This window comes from Carica papaya, chromosome 9, assembly GCF_054855325.1.
Source record: "Carica papaya isolate Zhongbai chromosome 9, ASM5485532v1, whole genome shotgun sequence".
Lineage (NCBI taxonomy): Eukaryota > Viridiplantae > Streptophyta > Magnoliopsida > Brassicales > Caricaceae > Carica > Carica papaya.
In genome coordinates, this window is record NC_142317.1 from 33,817,515 (window position 1) to 33,834,647 (window position 17,133).

Genomic DNA, 17,133 nt, shown 5'->3' on the forward strand with positions numbered 1-17,133 from the left:
AACGAGAAATACGTTAGGGAGGACCGTGAAACTTATTGATCCTTAGAGTTCAATGGATATTTGTACACTAGAAAAATCTTTGATGTCCTAGAATTTAAAAAATTATGATCGCGTTACAAAAACCAGTACGGGAGAGCAAATCATAGATGAACAAATATACGTATGAGAACAAAATGATTGTATCATTAAAATAAAGGAATAAATAGAGTTATTTATGCATCTAAAAGTTAAATGAAAATGATTGGATGATAGATTTCATTAAGACTACTTCATAGCTAATTTTAGAGAAGCTTATTGCTCCTGCAGTCCAACAATCACCACTAACAACACCAATAACAATTTGTTTAGTCATTGAATATGCACAACAAACAAGGAACAAGGAGGCAAACAAGAGCAAAAATTTAATCCTCTCTATTTCATGATCTAAAAGTTTCTTGCCATTCAAAATTTTAAAAAGGTGGTTTTCCAAACCTTGGGATTTAGACTTGGTCATCTTGAAACCACTACCATGGTGGTAATAATATGTCAAGGCGTCTCCTTTTCAAATTCCCACACTTGCCCACTTCTCAAACAAGGCTTTTCACCACAGTCCCTTCCCTCTTAACTCTCTGCAAGAACCCCAAACATCTTCAACAAATCCATGCCAGGTTCATCCTCCATGGACTGCACCAAAATCAAACACTTTGCTCTGAACTCATCCAATCCTATACGAACTTGGGTCTCCTCCATCACTCACTTCTCGTCTTTAATTCTATCCCCATTGCAAATTCGATTCTTTACCACTCCCTACTACGAAGTTTGGAGAAGTTTGGTGAATACAAGATGACCCTTTTGGTGTACCAAGAAATGTTGCGTAAATTAATATACCCGGATGAAACTACTTACCCTTTTGTTTTCAGAGCATGTTCTTGCTTGTTGGATGTTCAAAATGGGAAAACCATTCATGCCCATGTTGTAAAACTTGGTCTTGATTCATTTTATTTTGTCAGTGTTGCTTTTCAGGAGATGTACAGAGGATGTGGTGGTCAAATGTGGAATGAACACGAGGTGATTGATAAAAGGTCTGTTAAGGATTTTAATTACTGGAATTCTTCAATTTCTGAGGCTTCTAATTATGAAAATGTTGAGGAAAGTTTTCGACTTTTTACGAAGATGAGAATGAAGAATTTTGAACTTGATTCCTGTACTGTTGTTCACTTGTTGAGGATGTTTGTTGATTTGAACTTGTTGAAGACAGGAAAAATCATTCATGGGTTGGTTGTTTTGAATAAATTAACAGAGGATATGTCTGTTAACACTGCATTGTTATCAATGTATTCCAAGTTGGGTAGTCTAGGAGATGCAAGATTATTGTTTGATAAGATGCCTGAAAAAGATGGCGTAGTGTGGAATGTGATGATTTCGGGATATTCACAACATGGGTACCCAGAGAAATCCATGGAGTTGATGAGTTTTATGGTGAAATCTGGAGTGGGGGCTGATTTATTTACTGCAATTCCTGCTGTTTCTTCAATCAAGCAGTTGAAATCCATTGAGTGGGGAAGACAAATGCACGCGTTTGTTCTGAGATGTTGTTTGGATTATCAAGTATCACTTCACAATGCATTGATTGACATGTATTGTGAATGCAATCATTTAAATTATGCAAGAAAAGTTTTTGACTTGGTAAAAAACAAGACTGTGGTTTCATGGAGCACAATGATAAAAGGATGTGTAAGCCACAATCAGTCTCTAGATGCTTTCTCTCTCTTCACCTATATGAAACTAGATGGAACTAAACCTGATTTTGTGACAGTCATCAATATATTGCCTGCCTGTGTAAATATAGGAGCTTTAAAGCAGGTAAAATACCTTCATGGGTACTCGTCGAAATCAGGTCTAACTTCATTTTCTTCTGTTAACACAGCAATTCTGATCAGCTATGCCAAATGTGGAGCTATAGAGATGGCAAGGAAACTTTTTGATGGAGAGAAAGTTGACAGTAAGGATATTATCACATGGAACTCTATGATCAGTGCATATTCCAAGCATGGAGATTGGTCTAAATGTTTTATGCTGTACAACCAAATGAAGCAATCAAACATGAAGCCGGATCAAGTAACCTTTCTTGGATTATTGACAGCTTGTGTTAATTCAGGCCTTGTTGAAGAGGGACGAGGATTATTTAATGCAATGGAGTCCTATGGTTTCCGACCTTGCCAGGAACACTATACTTGCATGGTGGACTTGCTGGGGCGTGCTGGTCATATTAATGAAGCCAGACAACTTATCAAAACCATGCCTATGAAACCTGATGCTCAGGTTTGGGCTGCCTTGTTGAGTGCCTGTAAATTACATTGTGAAACTGAAATTGCAGAGTTTGCTGCAAAGGAGCTTTTAGACATGGAACCAAAAAATGCTGGAAATTACATATTGCTCTCAAACATATATGCTGCAGCAGGGCAATGGGCTGGTGTAGCTAAGATGAGAAGTTTCCTTAGAGATACAGGATTGAAGAAAACACCTGGCTGTAGTTGGCTTGAGATACAGGGACATTTACATGAGTTTCGCGTTGCTGATCGATCTCATCCAAAATCGGGTGAAATATATGCTATATTACAGAACTTAGAGGTGGAAATTATGGAGATTAGAGATAAGGATTTAGGGATACGTGCTTAAATGTCAAGTTCTTTTATTCCTATATACTATGCATGCTTCATATGTTCACTTTTTATACAAGTTTTTCAACTTCTTTCTTGTTTACTCTTTAGATAAGCTTTTGAACTTCTTTTTTCTATTAGTTTTTTTATGTTTGTTTTTTATGAGAAGAATGAAAATTTTGTTTTATAATTAAAAGTTTAGATAGTTTAATAATTTAGTTCCACATGCACATTAATAAAAATATAATTAATAATACCAAAAATTTGTAGTGAGCATACACACAAGATGTAAAGACCCAAGATTTAAGGATATGGAAATATCGAATTATACTAACTATAAACGGAAGTAATTTAAAATTTAGGATTTATATTTTTTACATAATAAATCAAAATACCCAATAGAATTACGGGAATGTTCTTTTATAGAAGTTCAAAGTAATGAAATAAATAATTAAAATAAAACGAAATAAAGGTCTTCTAAGGTTAACTTCTGTTCGGTAACTCTGATGAGGTTCATGAGGTAACATTTATTCGCAACCTTCTTATTGTTCAGGATCTGAATTTTAATTTTTCTAATCTAAAATGGTTAAATAAGTGAATGAATTCAGTAAAAATATCACACTTAACACCAATACGGAAAACTAAAGGTTGATAAAAAATCATAAAACAACCAATGTAGCCATTTGTCTTTCTTAAATAAATTTATTTGATATAAAAATGTAGTTTCATACTTACCTTTAAGTTTCCAAAATCGACATACAAAAACAATAACCCGAATTGTATTTTGATTTCATTTTTAAATTAGTCATAATAATAAACTTACTTGTTTACTAGTGCCCCTTGGGGTCCATAGGGATATCTCCTTACACGTGAATTCAATTTCCAATTTATTAATCAACTGGTCGTCCCTATACCACGTCCGATAATAGACGTTAAATATGTCACCACTTCAATACCCCGTCTGGTATGTAAGTGAACTATACCTCCCAACTCATTTCAGTATGAGACTTCTCAGTCTCGTTCGACTGAGAAAATATCCACGGTAGGGTTTTCTCTATGTACTGGTTCGTCCACTCTTTCCTATGGTACCCAATACACTTTTCCTACATATGTTCACGTCATCAATCAATCACCAATCGCATACCAATATCTCGTTTCATATTTACATATCAATAAAACGACATTTGAGTAAACAATACAAATTTATACTTTAATAATTAAGAAACGAAATTAAAGCATTTATTTCAAATCAATCAATAGATAAAAATAACGGTTAGGTAATCAATAAACTAAAAATCAATTAAAATTAATAATTTAAAGCGCACGATGTAATAGTAAGTAATTTAGGCAACATAGAAAAATAAATAGGCAAGACGAATAAGTTAAGACAATTATACACTGATTAGTTCCACCTCCACTAGCGATCTGTAATTAATTTTAGATTTTTTTTTAATTTTTACAAAACACAATTTTATTGATTATTAATCTTTAATTTACCATAATAGAAAAAAATGTGAGAGATTCTTACTTCGGATCATTGTCTGAAAAACTGCATTTTTCACTATGCTTCCAGAGGTCCCCAGATTTTCTGAATTTTTTTTTTGCAAAAATTAAAAATACCCATAACATATCCAAAAATACCCTAAAGGACCAAAATATATATTTTTAAAATTTTTCGACCAATTTAAGGTTTCGGCACGGCGCCGCCACCATGCTCCGGTGTCGGCTTCGTCGCCCACGGTAGCTTTTCCTTTCGGCCTGGTCATTTTTGGCTAATTTAAGCCAATTTTGGCCGATTTTACATAGAAACCTGCGAAAAACCAAGTTAAGGGACCTCTGTTGGCCAGAAAAAACAAAATCGAAACCCTACTGGCAGAAGGGACTCATGGTGCAGCGACTCTGTTGTTCCTTCGTAGTAGTCAGGGTTTTCCTTCGACAAACCTGCACAGAGAAGGACGAGAAATAAAATAGCCAGAAAACTACGGGGAACGAAAAACAGGAAGGAAGTTATCAGAGGGGTTTCCAAGTTGCGGCCGTGGTGGCTAGGTCGAGCTCCACTCGTATTTTTCGGCTCATCCACTGCCATTTTCTCTCCGATATAGGTGTGGGGAGGCTCGAAATTCAATTCTGAGTGGAAGGAAATTTTTTTTATCTCTTTCGACACCGACAGTGGCTCTGATGCAACGACGACGGTGTCCCTCTGATAGCTAGTCTTTCCTCCAGCTGTTCTCCTTCTTCTTCTCCGATTGGGGTTGTCGGTTAGGGTTTTGGAGCCGACTGAAGAGAGGTTTAAATACCTCTCTTCCCTCAGATCCTGGTCGTTCATCCACATCGACGTAGAGCGAGGAGAGCCATTTGGTTATTGCCTATTTAGGCCGATCACATGTGCGAATTTGGGCCGTCCATCGTAATAAATCTCATACGTCCGATCGTATCTGAAGAAAAAATGAATATGGACCGTCTGTGTGCGCAGGATGCGATCTGGGTCGTCAAATCGCTCAAGCATGTAGATCGCTTGCGTGGCTCCCACGTGGAGCCAGAGTCAGCGTATCTGCCACGCGGCGCATTCTGACTCACCGTGCTACTGATGTGGTCGTCCCACGTGACCTTATTTCCCATTTTTTGCGATTTTACCCCATGTTTTAAGTTTCTCTTTCAAAAATATCTCCCCTTATTCACAGTTTCACCCATTTTCTCAAAATTATTTTTAATATCATTCCTAAATCTATTTTTTCTCAAAACATTTCATAAAAATAAAATAAAATAAAAATTAAATTATTTTAGTATATTATTTTATTAATGTAAAATTATCTCAAACCGAATTTTTAGGCTCGGGTGTTACAACTCTCCATCTCCTAAGAAGAAATTTTGTTCTTGAAATTTATCGCCCTCTCACTAGTCAAACTGTTGGGGGTACTAGGCTTTAAAGTCTGATTATAACTCTCATGTAGCCTCGCTCTCTGCGTGATTCTGCAATAAGACCTTGACGAAGGTATTTCTCTGTTGCGAATCACTCTACTCTTTTGGTCTAAAATACCTACTGGTACATTCTCATAGAATAGATCCTCCCGAAGTAAAAGTGGCTCGTGACACAGGATATGCGATGGATCTGGGTTGTACTTGTGCAGTATAGATATATAGAATACGTTATAAACTCTGGATAGCTCCGGGGGTAATGCTAGTCTGTAAGCGGACATACCAACCATGTCCAAGATCTCAAACACTTCAATGAACCAATGATTTAATTTTTTCTTTTTTTCAAACCTGCTGATACCCTTAAATGGAGTGATATTAAGAAACACTATATCATCTTTCTCAAATTCAAAATCTCTCATCTAGGTGTCCGCATAACTCTTCTACCTACTCTAAGTTGTCTAGATGTTCTTTATGATCTTAACTATCTTAGTCGTGGTCTCCTTTATAAGATCTGGACCAAACAATTTTTTATCACCCACCTTTTCCCAACAAATTGACGATCTACATGGTCAGTCATACAATGCCTCATATGGGGGGGTCATGTCGATACTTGTTTAGTAAATGTTATTGTAAGCAAACTCTATCAGAGACAAGTGATCATCCCAATGTCCTTTGAAAGCCCATAACACAAGCTCTGAGCATATCTTCTAGTGGATGAATTATTCATTCTGATTATCCATCTGTTTGAGGGTAGAATGTTGTGCTGAGGGACAGTCTCGTTCCAGCTACTTGCTGAAAACTAGACCAAAACTGAGAAGTGAATCAAGGGTCTCTGTCGGATACTACTATCACTGGAACTCAATGTAACATGATTATCTCTCGGATATAAATTCTTGCTACCTTGTTTAAGGGGTCGGCCATTTTGAGGACCAAGAAATGAGAGGACTTGGTGAGCCGGTCAATAATTACTCAAATGACATCATATCTCGAGCGTGCCTTAGATAACCATGTTACAAAATTCATGGGGATATGTTCTCATTTCCACTCCAGGATGGTAATGGCTGAAGTAGTCCACCTGGACGTTGATGTTCTGCTTTAACCCGTTGACATACAAGACAGTTCAAAACAAAATCAATAATTTCTTTTTTCATTCCACTCTACCAAAACCGAGGTCGCATACTTTGATATATCTTAATACTTTTGGGATGCATAGTGAACTTTAAGGTATGAGACTCTATCATAATATCACTTTTTAGTTCACTGTCATCTAGGACACATACCATATTCTAGAACCTAAGCAACCTATTGGCAGAGACTCGAAATTCTGAATTGACTCCATATTCTGTATCCTTCCTAAGAGCTATTAGGGAGAAATCAGTCAATTGAACTTTCTCTATCTTTAAATCAGTTCATATTGGACAGTTAGATGGGTCAGACATGTAAATCTCTTCAAATCCTGAAGTTGATCTGTTGCGCAACCCCTATTTTTCTATATTCAGAAACAATTAAGTAGACCAACATATCTGCATTTTTTCTGCTGAGTGCGTCCGCTACCACACTGCCCTTGCCCGAGTAATACAAAATCTTACAATCGTAGTCCTTGAGAAACTTTATCAAATACCTCTGATGCATGTTGAGATTCTTTTGGGTGAATGTATACTTCAAACTCTTATGATCTGTATAAATATCAAAAGTCTCTCGATAAAAATAGTGGCGCAAGGTCTTTAAGGTGTGGATAATGATGGAAAATTTTAAGTCGTTAGTAGGGTAATTCTTTTCATGACCTTTCAACTGTCGGGATCTATAGACTATGATATTTTCATCCTGCATAAGAACACAGTCCAACCTAGATAGGAAACATAATTGAACATTATGTATCTACCTGTTCCACTCAGCAGAGTCAAAATTGGTGCGGTAGTCAACCGCTTCATGATTTCTGTAAAGCTCTTTTCGCAGTTCTCATTCCACTCAAACTTGACATTCTTCTTTGTAAGTTGGGTCAAGGGAGCAGTTAGGATAGAAATTCCTTCCACAAACCTACAATAATAACCTGTCATTCCCAAAAATTTACGAATGTCCTTAACCGAAATCAAATTCTTTCAACTGAGTACTGCCTTAACCTTCTTAGAATTTACTGATACCCCATCCTTAGATTTTATGTGCCTTAAGAAGGTAGTTTGCTCGAGTTATAGCCCACACTTGTTCATATTTGCATATATTTTTTTTTCCTAAGAATATTTAAAACCTGAGTCAGGTACTGAGCATATTCCTTTTTGCCTTTCGAATATACCAGGATATCATCGATAAACACTATGACGAACTGATCCATGAACTGCCCGAAAACCCTATTCATCAAGTCCATAAAAATTATTGGCGCATTGGTTAGCTTAAATGGCATGACCAAGAACTCATAATGTCTATACCTGGTTCTGAAGGCTGTCTTAGAAATGTCCTCTACCCTAATCTTCACCTGATGGTAACCCGAACGCAAGTTTATCTTGGAAAAAATCTGAGCACCCTTTAACTGATCGAAAAGATCATCGATCATGGGGAGGGGATATTTGTTCTTGATTGTGACTATATTCAATTCCCTGTAGTTAATACACAACCTCAGGGACCGATTATCTTTCTTTATAAATGTGATTCCAGCACCCTAAGGAGATATATTGTGTTAGTGATCTCACTATGCTGTAATTCTCGCGTAATGTTAGACACTTTCACATATGCGGTAGGTATTGTTGAGGCGATAGCAGAGTCGATCCTAATGATACTTGCCACAGTCTCGACAAGCCCTGCCGCGTCTTGTTGCTGGAGCTTGAGTAGGAGCTCTAGTCACAGAGCTAGGTCTCTTGTTCTACTGAGTCGATGCAGTAGGTGCTGACCTGTGATGTGAAACCGGTGATATGAAATTTTTCACTATTAGAGAAAAAATGCAAAGGTTCATCTCTATTAGTTGTGCCTTGACCAAAACTGCTGAGTAGGTGTTGAGGTCGAATACATACAACTGTTGTCTGATCTCATGACGGAGGCCACACTCAAACTTCATTGCCTTTCTGCCTTCATCCATCATACTTTCAAGAGAATACCGGCCCAACTCTAAGAATTTCTAGGCATACTCAGACATTGTCATCTCACCCTGGACCAAGTGTGCAAACTCTATTTCCTTCAAATACCGAAGATGCTCTGGTAGATACTATGCATTGAAGGATATCAGAAACTATTTTCAGGTGACTGAAATGAGTAGGGTGGTCTATTTCAGGATCCACCAGTGATCTGCCTCACCCATGAATATGTAGGTGGTAAGTACAATCTTATGTTCGAGAATCACCCCAAGAGTTGCGAAGACCTTCTTTGTCTCGGCTAACTAATACTCAGCCTCTTCAAATGAGGATACCCTTGTAAAGATAGATGGGTTTAATCTCTTATACCTCTCAATGTAGCCTGCATCTACCATGGGTGGAACTAGATCTCCTTGAAGAGGTAGATTATACTAAGGAGGGTTTGGGTGGCCCTATGACGGCACCTGGTTATATAATGTGGGCACTAAATTGTATTGTAGTGGTGCTAGATGATATGGTGGAGGAGCAGGGCTGTATCGGGGTGGCACTAGATTTACTTGTTACAGGGGTGGCTCATAATGTGACAGTGGTGAAGGGTCAGATAGCTCCCTCATCTCTTCCCAGGCCTGCTGAGAGAAGATAAGTCTCTTCAGCATCTCAAAGAATCAATCGACATCCTCTCGAAGTGACCCATCCCGGGCTGCTCGATTTAGTGGGGGTCTTCCTCTCCTCATATTCTTGTACCTGCATTTCATAAGAAATGGTTGAGTGTCGAGTTATATTTAGTGATTTAAATTTTTGTGCAAGGAATGGATCTGAGGAACGCGACTCTGATACCAACTGTAAAGGCCCATGACATAAGGAAATGAAAATATCGAATTATACCAACTATAAACGGAAATAATTTAGAATTTATATTTTATATTTCTTACACAGTAAATTAGGATACCCAATAGGGGTACGGGAATGTCCCTTTATAGAAGTTTAAAGTAACGGAATAAATAATTAAAACAAAACGAAATAAAGTTCCTGTAGGATTAACCTCCCCTGGGCAACTCTGATGGGATTCAGGAGGTAATCTTTATTCGCAATCTTCCTGTTGTTCAAGATCTAAATTTTAGTCTTCCTGATCTCAAATGATTAAATAAGAGAATGAGCTACACTAATTCAGTAAGAATATCACATTAACACCGATATAGAAAACCAAAGGTTGGTAAAAAATCATAAAACAACAAATGGAACCATTTGTTTTTCTTAAATAAATTTGTTTAATATAAAAATGTTGTTCCATACTTGCATTTATGAGTTTTCAAAATCGACCTACGAAAGCAATAACCCGAATCGTATTTTGATTTCATTTTAAAATGAGTCATAATAATAAATTTACTTGTTTACCAGTGCCCCTGAGGGTCCATATGGATATCCCCTTACACGTGAACCTAATATCAAATTTATTTATTAATCAGTCATTCTCATACCCTGTCTGGTAATGGGCGTCAAATATGTCGCCACCTCAATACCCATCTGGTATGAGGATGAACTATATCTCTCAATCCCTTCCGGTATGGGACTTCTTAGTCCCGTTTGACTGAGGTAATATTTACGATAGGATTTTTCCTATGTATCAGGTCCGTTTACCTTTTCCTAGGGTACCCAGTAAGCCTTTCATACATAGATTCATGTTACAACCAATCACCAATCGCATACCAACATCTTCATATTTACAGATCAATAAAACGAAAGCAAATAATGCAAATTTATAGTTTAACAATTAAAAAATATGATTAGTGCATTTATTTCAAATCAGTCAATAGATAAAAATAACAGTTAGGTAATCAATAAATAAGAAAACAATTAAAATTAATAATTTAAAGTGCACGGTGTAATAATAAACAATTTAGGTAGTATAAGAAAATAAATAGGCAATACGAATAAGTTAAGGCAATTATACACTGAATAGTTTCGGCTTCATTGGTGACATGTAATTAGTTTTATTTTTTAATTTTCACAAAAGATAATTTTATTGATTATTAAGGTTCAATTTACCATAGAGGAGAAAATTGTGAGAGATTCTTACCTCATATCAGTGTCCGAAATACTGTACTATTTACTGCACCTCCTAGCGGTCCCAAAATTTTTATGTAGAAATTAAAAATACTCTTTATGTATCTAAAAATACTCTAAAAGGACAAAATAGGTATTTTTAAACTTTTTCGGCCAATTTAAGGTTCTGGCATGGCGGCGGTGCCGTGCTTTAGCACTAGCTCCGTCGCCCACAGGTGGTGGTTTCTCTTGGCATGGTCGTTTTTTGTCGGTTTTGGCCAATTTTGGCCAGTTTTGTATGAAAACTTGCCAAAACCCAAGTTAAGGGGTCTCTATTGGCTGAAAAAGGAAAAAATTGAAACCCTATCGGTAGAAGGGTCTCCAAGTGCGATGACTCTGCCGATCCTCCTTGCCGGTCCGGGTTTTTCTTCTGCTAACCTGCACAAAAAGGGAGGAGAAAAAAAATAATCAGAAAATTGTAGGGAACGGAAAACGGGAAGGGGGTTATCAGAGGGGTTTTCGGGTTGCAATCGCAGTGGCTTGACCTAGATTCGCTCGTATTTTTCAGCTCACTCACTACCTTTTTTGCTTTAATATGGGTGTGGGGAGGCTCAGAATTCAATTCTGAGTGGAAGGGAAATTTTTTTACCTTTTTCGGTGCCGGTGGTGGCGACAGTGTCCCTCTGGCCGCCCTCCTTCTTCTTCTCCAGTCGGGGTTGTTGGCTAGGGTTTTGGGGTCGACTAAAGAGAGGTTTAAATATCTCTCTTCCCTCTGATCCTGGTGGTTCGTCCGCATCGATGTGGAGCAAGGAGAGTCATCCAATCGTTGCCTGTTTAGGCTGATCATATGTGCGAATTTGGGTCGTCCATTGTGATCAATTCCATCCATTCGATCGCGTCTAGAGAGAATACGCATATGGGTTATCCATGTGCGCAAAATTCGATATGGACTGTTGGATCGCCCAGGCACGCTGATCGCCCGCGTGGCTCCCGCGTGGAGTCAGAGTCTATGTGTTCGCCACGCTACGCGTTCTGACTCACCATGCTGTTGATGTGGCCGTCTCATATGACCGTATTTTTTTTTTGTGATTTTACCCCCTGTTTTAATTTTTTCTTTCAAAAGCACTTTCTTTTATTCACAGTTTCACCCATTTTTTCAAAGTTATTTTTAATTTCATATCTAAATCTATTTTTTTCAAAAAAATTCATAAAAAATAAAATAAAATAAAATTTAAATTATTTTAATATATTATTTTATTAATGTAAAATTATCCCGGATCAAATTTATTGGGTTAAGTGTTACATAAGACATATAATCTGATTCGAAACTACATATTAATCGGCATGAATCAAAGTACCAATCATTCAATCAAAGGATAGTTGAGATAGTTGAAGGGTAGTTAATTAACTAGTGAACCAAATTCTTAAGCCTTTGATCCCATTTTCAATCTAAACGAAGTGATTCTTATTTTTAAATTTTTCTTCATATGGAGTTTTTGCCATGTGTTACTGTTGTAATTGTCATATAGTGGAATTGTCGTAAAAATATTAAGTGTTGTTCAAATAAAGAAAAAAAAATCTCTAATTTTAATAAGATTTTATATTTTTATTCTGATTAGTTTATATATGTTAAAAAATACTAATTATTTAATGTGTTATCTGCTATATTAGATACGTATCCAAACAAAATCTCTTTAGTTAAGAACTCAAATTATAATACTTATGTAATCACAAATTCATAAATATGAAATAATTAAATTAAAAGAGATGCTAATAGATGAAATCTTGAGAATTGTTATCGTTGAAATTTCAACTATATATTAGCTTTATATTCCAGAAGAGTACCATCTCCTATCCAAGCATACTAAAAGTTCTAGAAATCATGGGTCGCAAAAAAATTCCTATGAAACTAATTGAGAATAATTCCTCTAGGCGCATTACCTTCTCAAAACGTCGAGTTGGTCTTTTCAAGAAGGCAAGTGCGTTGGTTAGCTTATGTGCGGTGCAAATGGCCATCGCAATATATTCGCCGACAGGGACTCTATACTCATTCGGTAGTCCAAGTGTTGATCAAATTTTTCAACATTTCTCAAGTAAAAAAGAAAACAGTAATGGTGTCCCTATTGATGCCCAACATGCTACTAGGGTTCAAAATCTCAATCAACAACTCGATCATTTGCAGGACCAGTTAGAGAATCAAAGGAAGCGTAAGTTAGTACTTCGTCAACAAATCAAAAACTCAGAATTTGAGAAAAATATCCAACAAATTGATGAGTTAAGCCCAACTGAGGTCTCAGAGATGTATGCGTCATTGCAAGATATGTACAATAAGGTAAAAGAACAGATTAAGAAGAAAGAAACCTCTCCTGTACCTCCTATCAAATGATACATAAAAATGCTTAAAAAGTAGAAGTAAATGAGCATTGTAATGTAACAATCTCGTTATAAAGTTCGTGAATAAATTTTATTTTAACAAAATAATTTATTATTGCTTAAAGTTGAGTATTTTTTTTTTACTTTCACTAATTTTTTCTATTTTTTTAGTTTTATATATAATAAATTTACTATAACTTCATTCAGATTTCTACATATTGTATTTGGTCCATAAGAGTATGGATGGTATATGCTCGATAACAAACAAATAAAGGTATAACTACTGCAGATATAAAAAAAAAAAAATACCATTAACTTTTTTCACCGATCATAACTTTAAAAAAATTTACGAAATTTAATTGAATGTTTATGTTTAGTTCAAGAATAAAAAACATAAATGTCTTGTAATGTTTAATCTTATTCGAGTTAATTCTTATTTAAATTATTATTGTTACTATTATTATTATTATTATCATCATTATCTTCAGTACTATTTTTAATTTCATATATATAATCTCTAAGTATAAAAATAATTTTATGATATGTACAATATATATTTAATTTTTTAAATATAAAAATAGAATTTTAATTAATTATAATTTATAATTATAAAATTAATTTTTAAAATTATAAAAATCTAATAATATAATAATATAAAACAGCGGCAGCGCCTTTCTGTCACCTCTCTCAATTCAAACGGAAGCAACACCTTCAACACCGCCGCCACCTTCGGCCCGACCCGATCCTTAGCTCGAAATCGCCATAGCCACCTGCTCAGCTGCTCATGTGAAGGCTGAAACTCTACAGACTCAGCCGCAATTGCTTGCAAGTTGCAACTTCTAGTCTCCTACCGCTCTCCTTTTCATATAAAGTTTGAATTCTACTCATTTGATTTCTACTTCCCTTGCAATTTTGTGATCAGTTTATAGATTTTCAATATATGTCTATTCAATGATATTTGCAGGTGTAATCAGTCGCGACCGCCATATTTAGTTTCATTACTCATTTGCTTCCTTTCAGATTCTTACACCTCTCTCTCAGTTCATTGCGGAATTTCCTCCCCTCTCCCTTCCAGAACCGAATTTTGCTGTTTCATTTAGAGCTGTCTCCGTTTCACTGCTTGTTCTCTGTCATAGGCAGTTTCAGGAGCACTTAAATATTAAAGCTGGTATCAATTGATGGGTCTTATGCAAGAGGAAGTGTCTTCCAAACAAACTTCAACGTATGTTCTTGTCACTTATACGTTTTTTTTGGCATATATTTAAGTTTTGATTGTCTAAAATTTCGTTTATTGTTCCAAAAACCAGATAGGTTTTTCATTGGTTTTTTAATGGTGTGAAAATCAGGTTGGATGATAATGACCAATTTATTAACAAGCAAAAGCTTGCTGCTCCTGTCAAATCTGCTGTTGATAAGTTTCAACTCCTTCCCGAGTTTTTAAAGGTATGTATAAAAGAGCTTACCTGCTTGGCTTCTTTTTATGCAGATATCCACGGTTACATTGATGTGCTTTGTCTAATGTTAGAATGATATTATTTATGGTTTCAGTTAAGTGGTCTAGAGTGTTGTGGCTTCTGACCCATGGGAGCAATGGGTGGACTGGATGTTGGGGAACCATTTTTTACTTTAGTTGTAGAAGAAAAGAAGCAGGAGATTCTTGTTAGATGTAGAAAACTGCTCCGGGTTCTCATTTTCTAAAATTATTTATGTTTGATAGATAAAAATGTAACTGTTGAAAATAAAACATAAAGTTTGGTAAATGATAGTGAAAATGTTGACATGGTCTGAAACTAGTCATTTATTCTTTTCAAATTCATGGCGCATATTCATTGCTATCTTCGGAACTTTTCTTTTTAAAATAAATTTTCAACAGTTAAATATGTTGTATATAAGTATATGATTTTAGAAACTAAAAATCAAGATAGTTCTATCTGACTCATTGTTCATGATGCGGATCATTGTATTCACAGAATTAGGGATTTTTGGATCTAAAACTTTTGTTTTTTGTGCAAGGGTCATCCCTTGCGTAGCAGGGATTTTGACTCCCTTTACTTGTAAATTCTGCTTACATGGGGTGGCATGAAATACCAAAAAAAAAAAAAAAGAACAATGCTGTGGCGGTTAACATTTCTCTAAGCTTGGAGTATTTAAATTGTAAATCTATTGCAACAAAAAGTGTTAATATTGTGGTAATAATGATGTAATGCAGGTACGAGGGTTAGTAAAGCAACACTTGGATTCATTTAATTACTTTGTAAATACTGGCATAAAGAAAATTGTGCGCGCCAACAATCGCATAGTTTCCAGTGTTGATCCAAGTATTTATCTCAGGTAAATTTTTTTTTTGAAGGATAGAATTAATTGCTTTTGTGAATGTGGTTCTTAAACAAAATAATGGTACCGCATACATACCATGTTATCTCATGGGAGCAGAGGACATGTTGGTGTAGTTTTGACTGTTTTGGAACCGGGTTTATAAATTCACACTTGGTACAGGTTTAAGGATGTCAGAATTGGTGAGCCCTCTATGGCAGTTGATGGTGTTCAAGAACAAGTTACTCCTCACATGTGCCGATTATCAGACATGACGTATGCAAATTTTTTTTTATGTATATATATTTAAAAATTGATCATATTTTAATTCAGAAACTTCGATATTGAATTTATAGGCATGTTTTTTTGCAAGAAGCTTGGAAGAAAATTTATTTTATTTTTTTTGGGGAGAGGAGAATACACTAATCAACTACCTAGATTCCTAAAAAATACCATCCAGAATATACCAAGTACAAATTTCCACATAAGTATTGGACTACATCTGGAAGGTTTCTAAATAATCTCCATCCAAGAGGTGGTGACCTTTTACCAAATGGTACACATTTTGCAACTAGAGAATATATGGAATTCCAAGTACTAAGTTGATCCCTCTAGAGATGACAGTCCTGATTGATCCTTGCCAAAGATGGGAAGGTGTTTAGTGAAGTCCACATATAAATATCTTCATAGCCAAGAGAACAAAGTGGTATTCACATTTCCATGGCTGGTACTTGTTTCCAATGCCAAATGGCATTTCTGTTATTGGCCACTTATTTCTTAATGCCAAGTAAAATTTATATTCTTTTCATTTAGAGATGGAAATTTTTTTTTTCTTCATATTTTTTATCTCATTTGCATAGTGCATGCTTGGATCCCATCAGAAATTCATGCATAAAGCTGATGAAAATTTAAGTTTTGACTTTACTGCTCTTATCTTGTCTGACCTTCACTGTCAATTTAGATATGCTGCACCGATATATGTCAATGTGGAGTATGTTCAGGGAAGTCATGATCAGAAGACCATAGTGGAGAAGGTATTGAAAATTACTATGATACATTTTTGGTCTAAAGAATGGGTGACTGGATATTTTGTGTTTTGATGCAGAACGATGTTATTATTGGAAGAATGCCTATTATGTTACGAAGTTGCTGTTGTGTTCTACATGGGAAAGATGAATCTGAACTCGCAAGATATGGTTTGTGTGCATGACAATTATCTGCATTTTTTTGTTTGGTCCGCGGCGGGGGGGTGAAGGGGGGAGGGGAGTTTATTTCCTGTTTGTTCATTTTTATCCCTTTTTGGACAGAGTGCGTCTTTTATTTTTCAATTTTAGGTTTATTATTGTTTTCTTGTTGAATTTCAGGTGAGTGTCCTCTTGATCCGGGAGGATATTTTGTTATTAAAGGGACAGAGAAGGTGATTCTTTGACTTGTTCCATTCCTTATTAAAATGTTGCGCTTATATATGTAAAAGTTCATATATATATATTTGTCTATAATTTTTTTTTTAAATATTCATGCATGTTAAAAGTGCTTTCGATGGTATCACTAGTTCCTCTCTCTCTCTCTCTCTCTCTCACTTTCTCTCTTTTCTGGTTCTGCTGTGCTTTTCTTCAATCGTTGAAGGTTCCTTGGGTTGAGGCTTATAGTAAGTGAGATACTGATGCGTTAAAAGGTTCAAGAGGGGCCTAAGGTCCATGTTGTTTGTGTATCAGAGATAAATAACAATTGATATGGTTGTTTTGTCGATCAAGTGGTATTATATTCATTGTTTTGATATGTTCTAGGAG

The 17,133-nt window shown here is 35.8% G+C and overlaps 3 protein-coding genes across 5 annotated transcripts in view; all 3 read left to right on the forward strand.

The window, feature by feature from the left end:
- The first annotated feature begins 822 nt into the window (after window positions 1-822).
- On the forward strand, window positions 823-2,658 carry LOC110819761 (pentatricopeptide repeat-containing protein At1g11290, chloroplastic-like). Its single transcript, XM_022049073.2, has one exon. The coding sequence runs from the start codon at window positions 823-825 to the stop codon at window positions 2,656-2,658; it is 1,836 nt and encodes a 611-aa protein (XP_021904765.1).
- A 9,881-nt stretch (window positions 2,659-12,539) lies between these two features.
- Window positions 12,540-14,209, forward strand: LOC148240293 (agamous-like MADS-box protein AGL29). Its single transcript, XM_088212124.1, has 2 exons — window positions 12,540-12,989; window positions 14,051-14,209. Exons 1-2 carry the CDS (start codon window positions 12,540-12,542, stop codon window positions 14,207-14,209), a joined length of 609 nt encoding a protein of 202 aa, XP_088068250.1.
- NRPC2 (nuclear RNA polymerase C2) overlaps window positions 13,704-17,133 on the forward strand; it is a 42,254-nt gene continuing 38,824 nt past the window's right edge. For 2 of the 3 annotated variants that reach the window (XM_088210662.1, XM_088210664.1), the window contains exons 1-8: window positions 13,704-13,901; window positions 13,995-14,252; window positions 14,377-14,473; window positions 15,240-15,361; window positions 15,527-15,619; window positions 16,305-16,377; window positions 16,449-16,539; window positions 16,708-16,760. In XM_088210662.1, the coding sequence (XP_088066788.1) occupies window positions 14,209-14,252; window positions 14,377-14,473; window positions 15,240-15,361; window positions 15,527-15,619; window positions 16,305-16,377; window positions 16,449-16,539; window positions 16,708-16,760 (573 nt within the window). In that variant the 5' untranslated portion in view covers window positions 13,704-13,901; window positions 13,995-14,208. The remainder of the gene's footprint in view (window positions 13,902-13,994; window positions 14,253-14,376; window positions 14,474-15,239; window positions 15,362-15,526; window positions 15,620-16,304; window positions 16,378-16,448; window positions 16,540-16,707; window positions 16,761-17,133) is intronic. The other variant, XM_088210663.1, reaches the window with a different exon arrangement.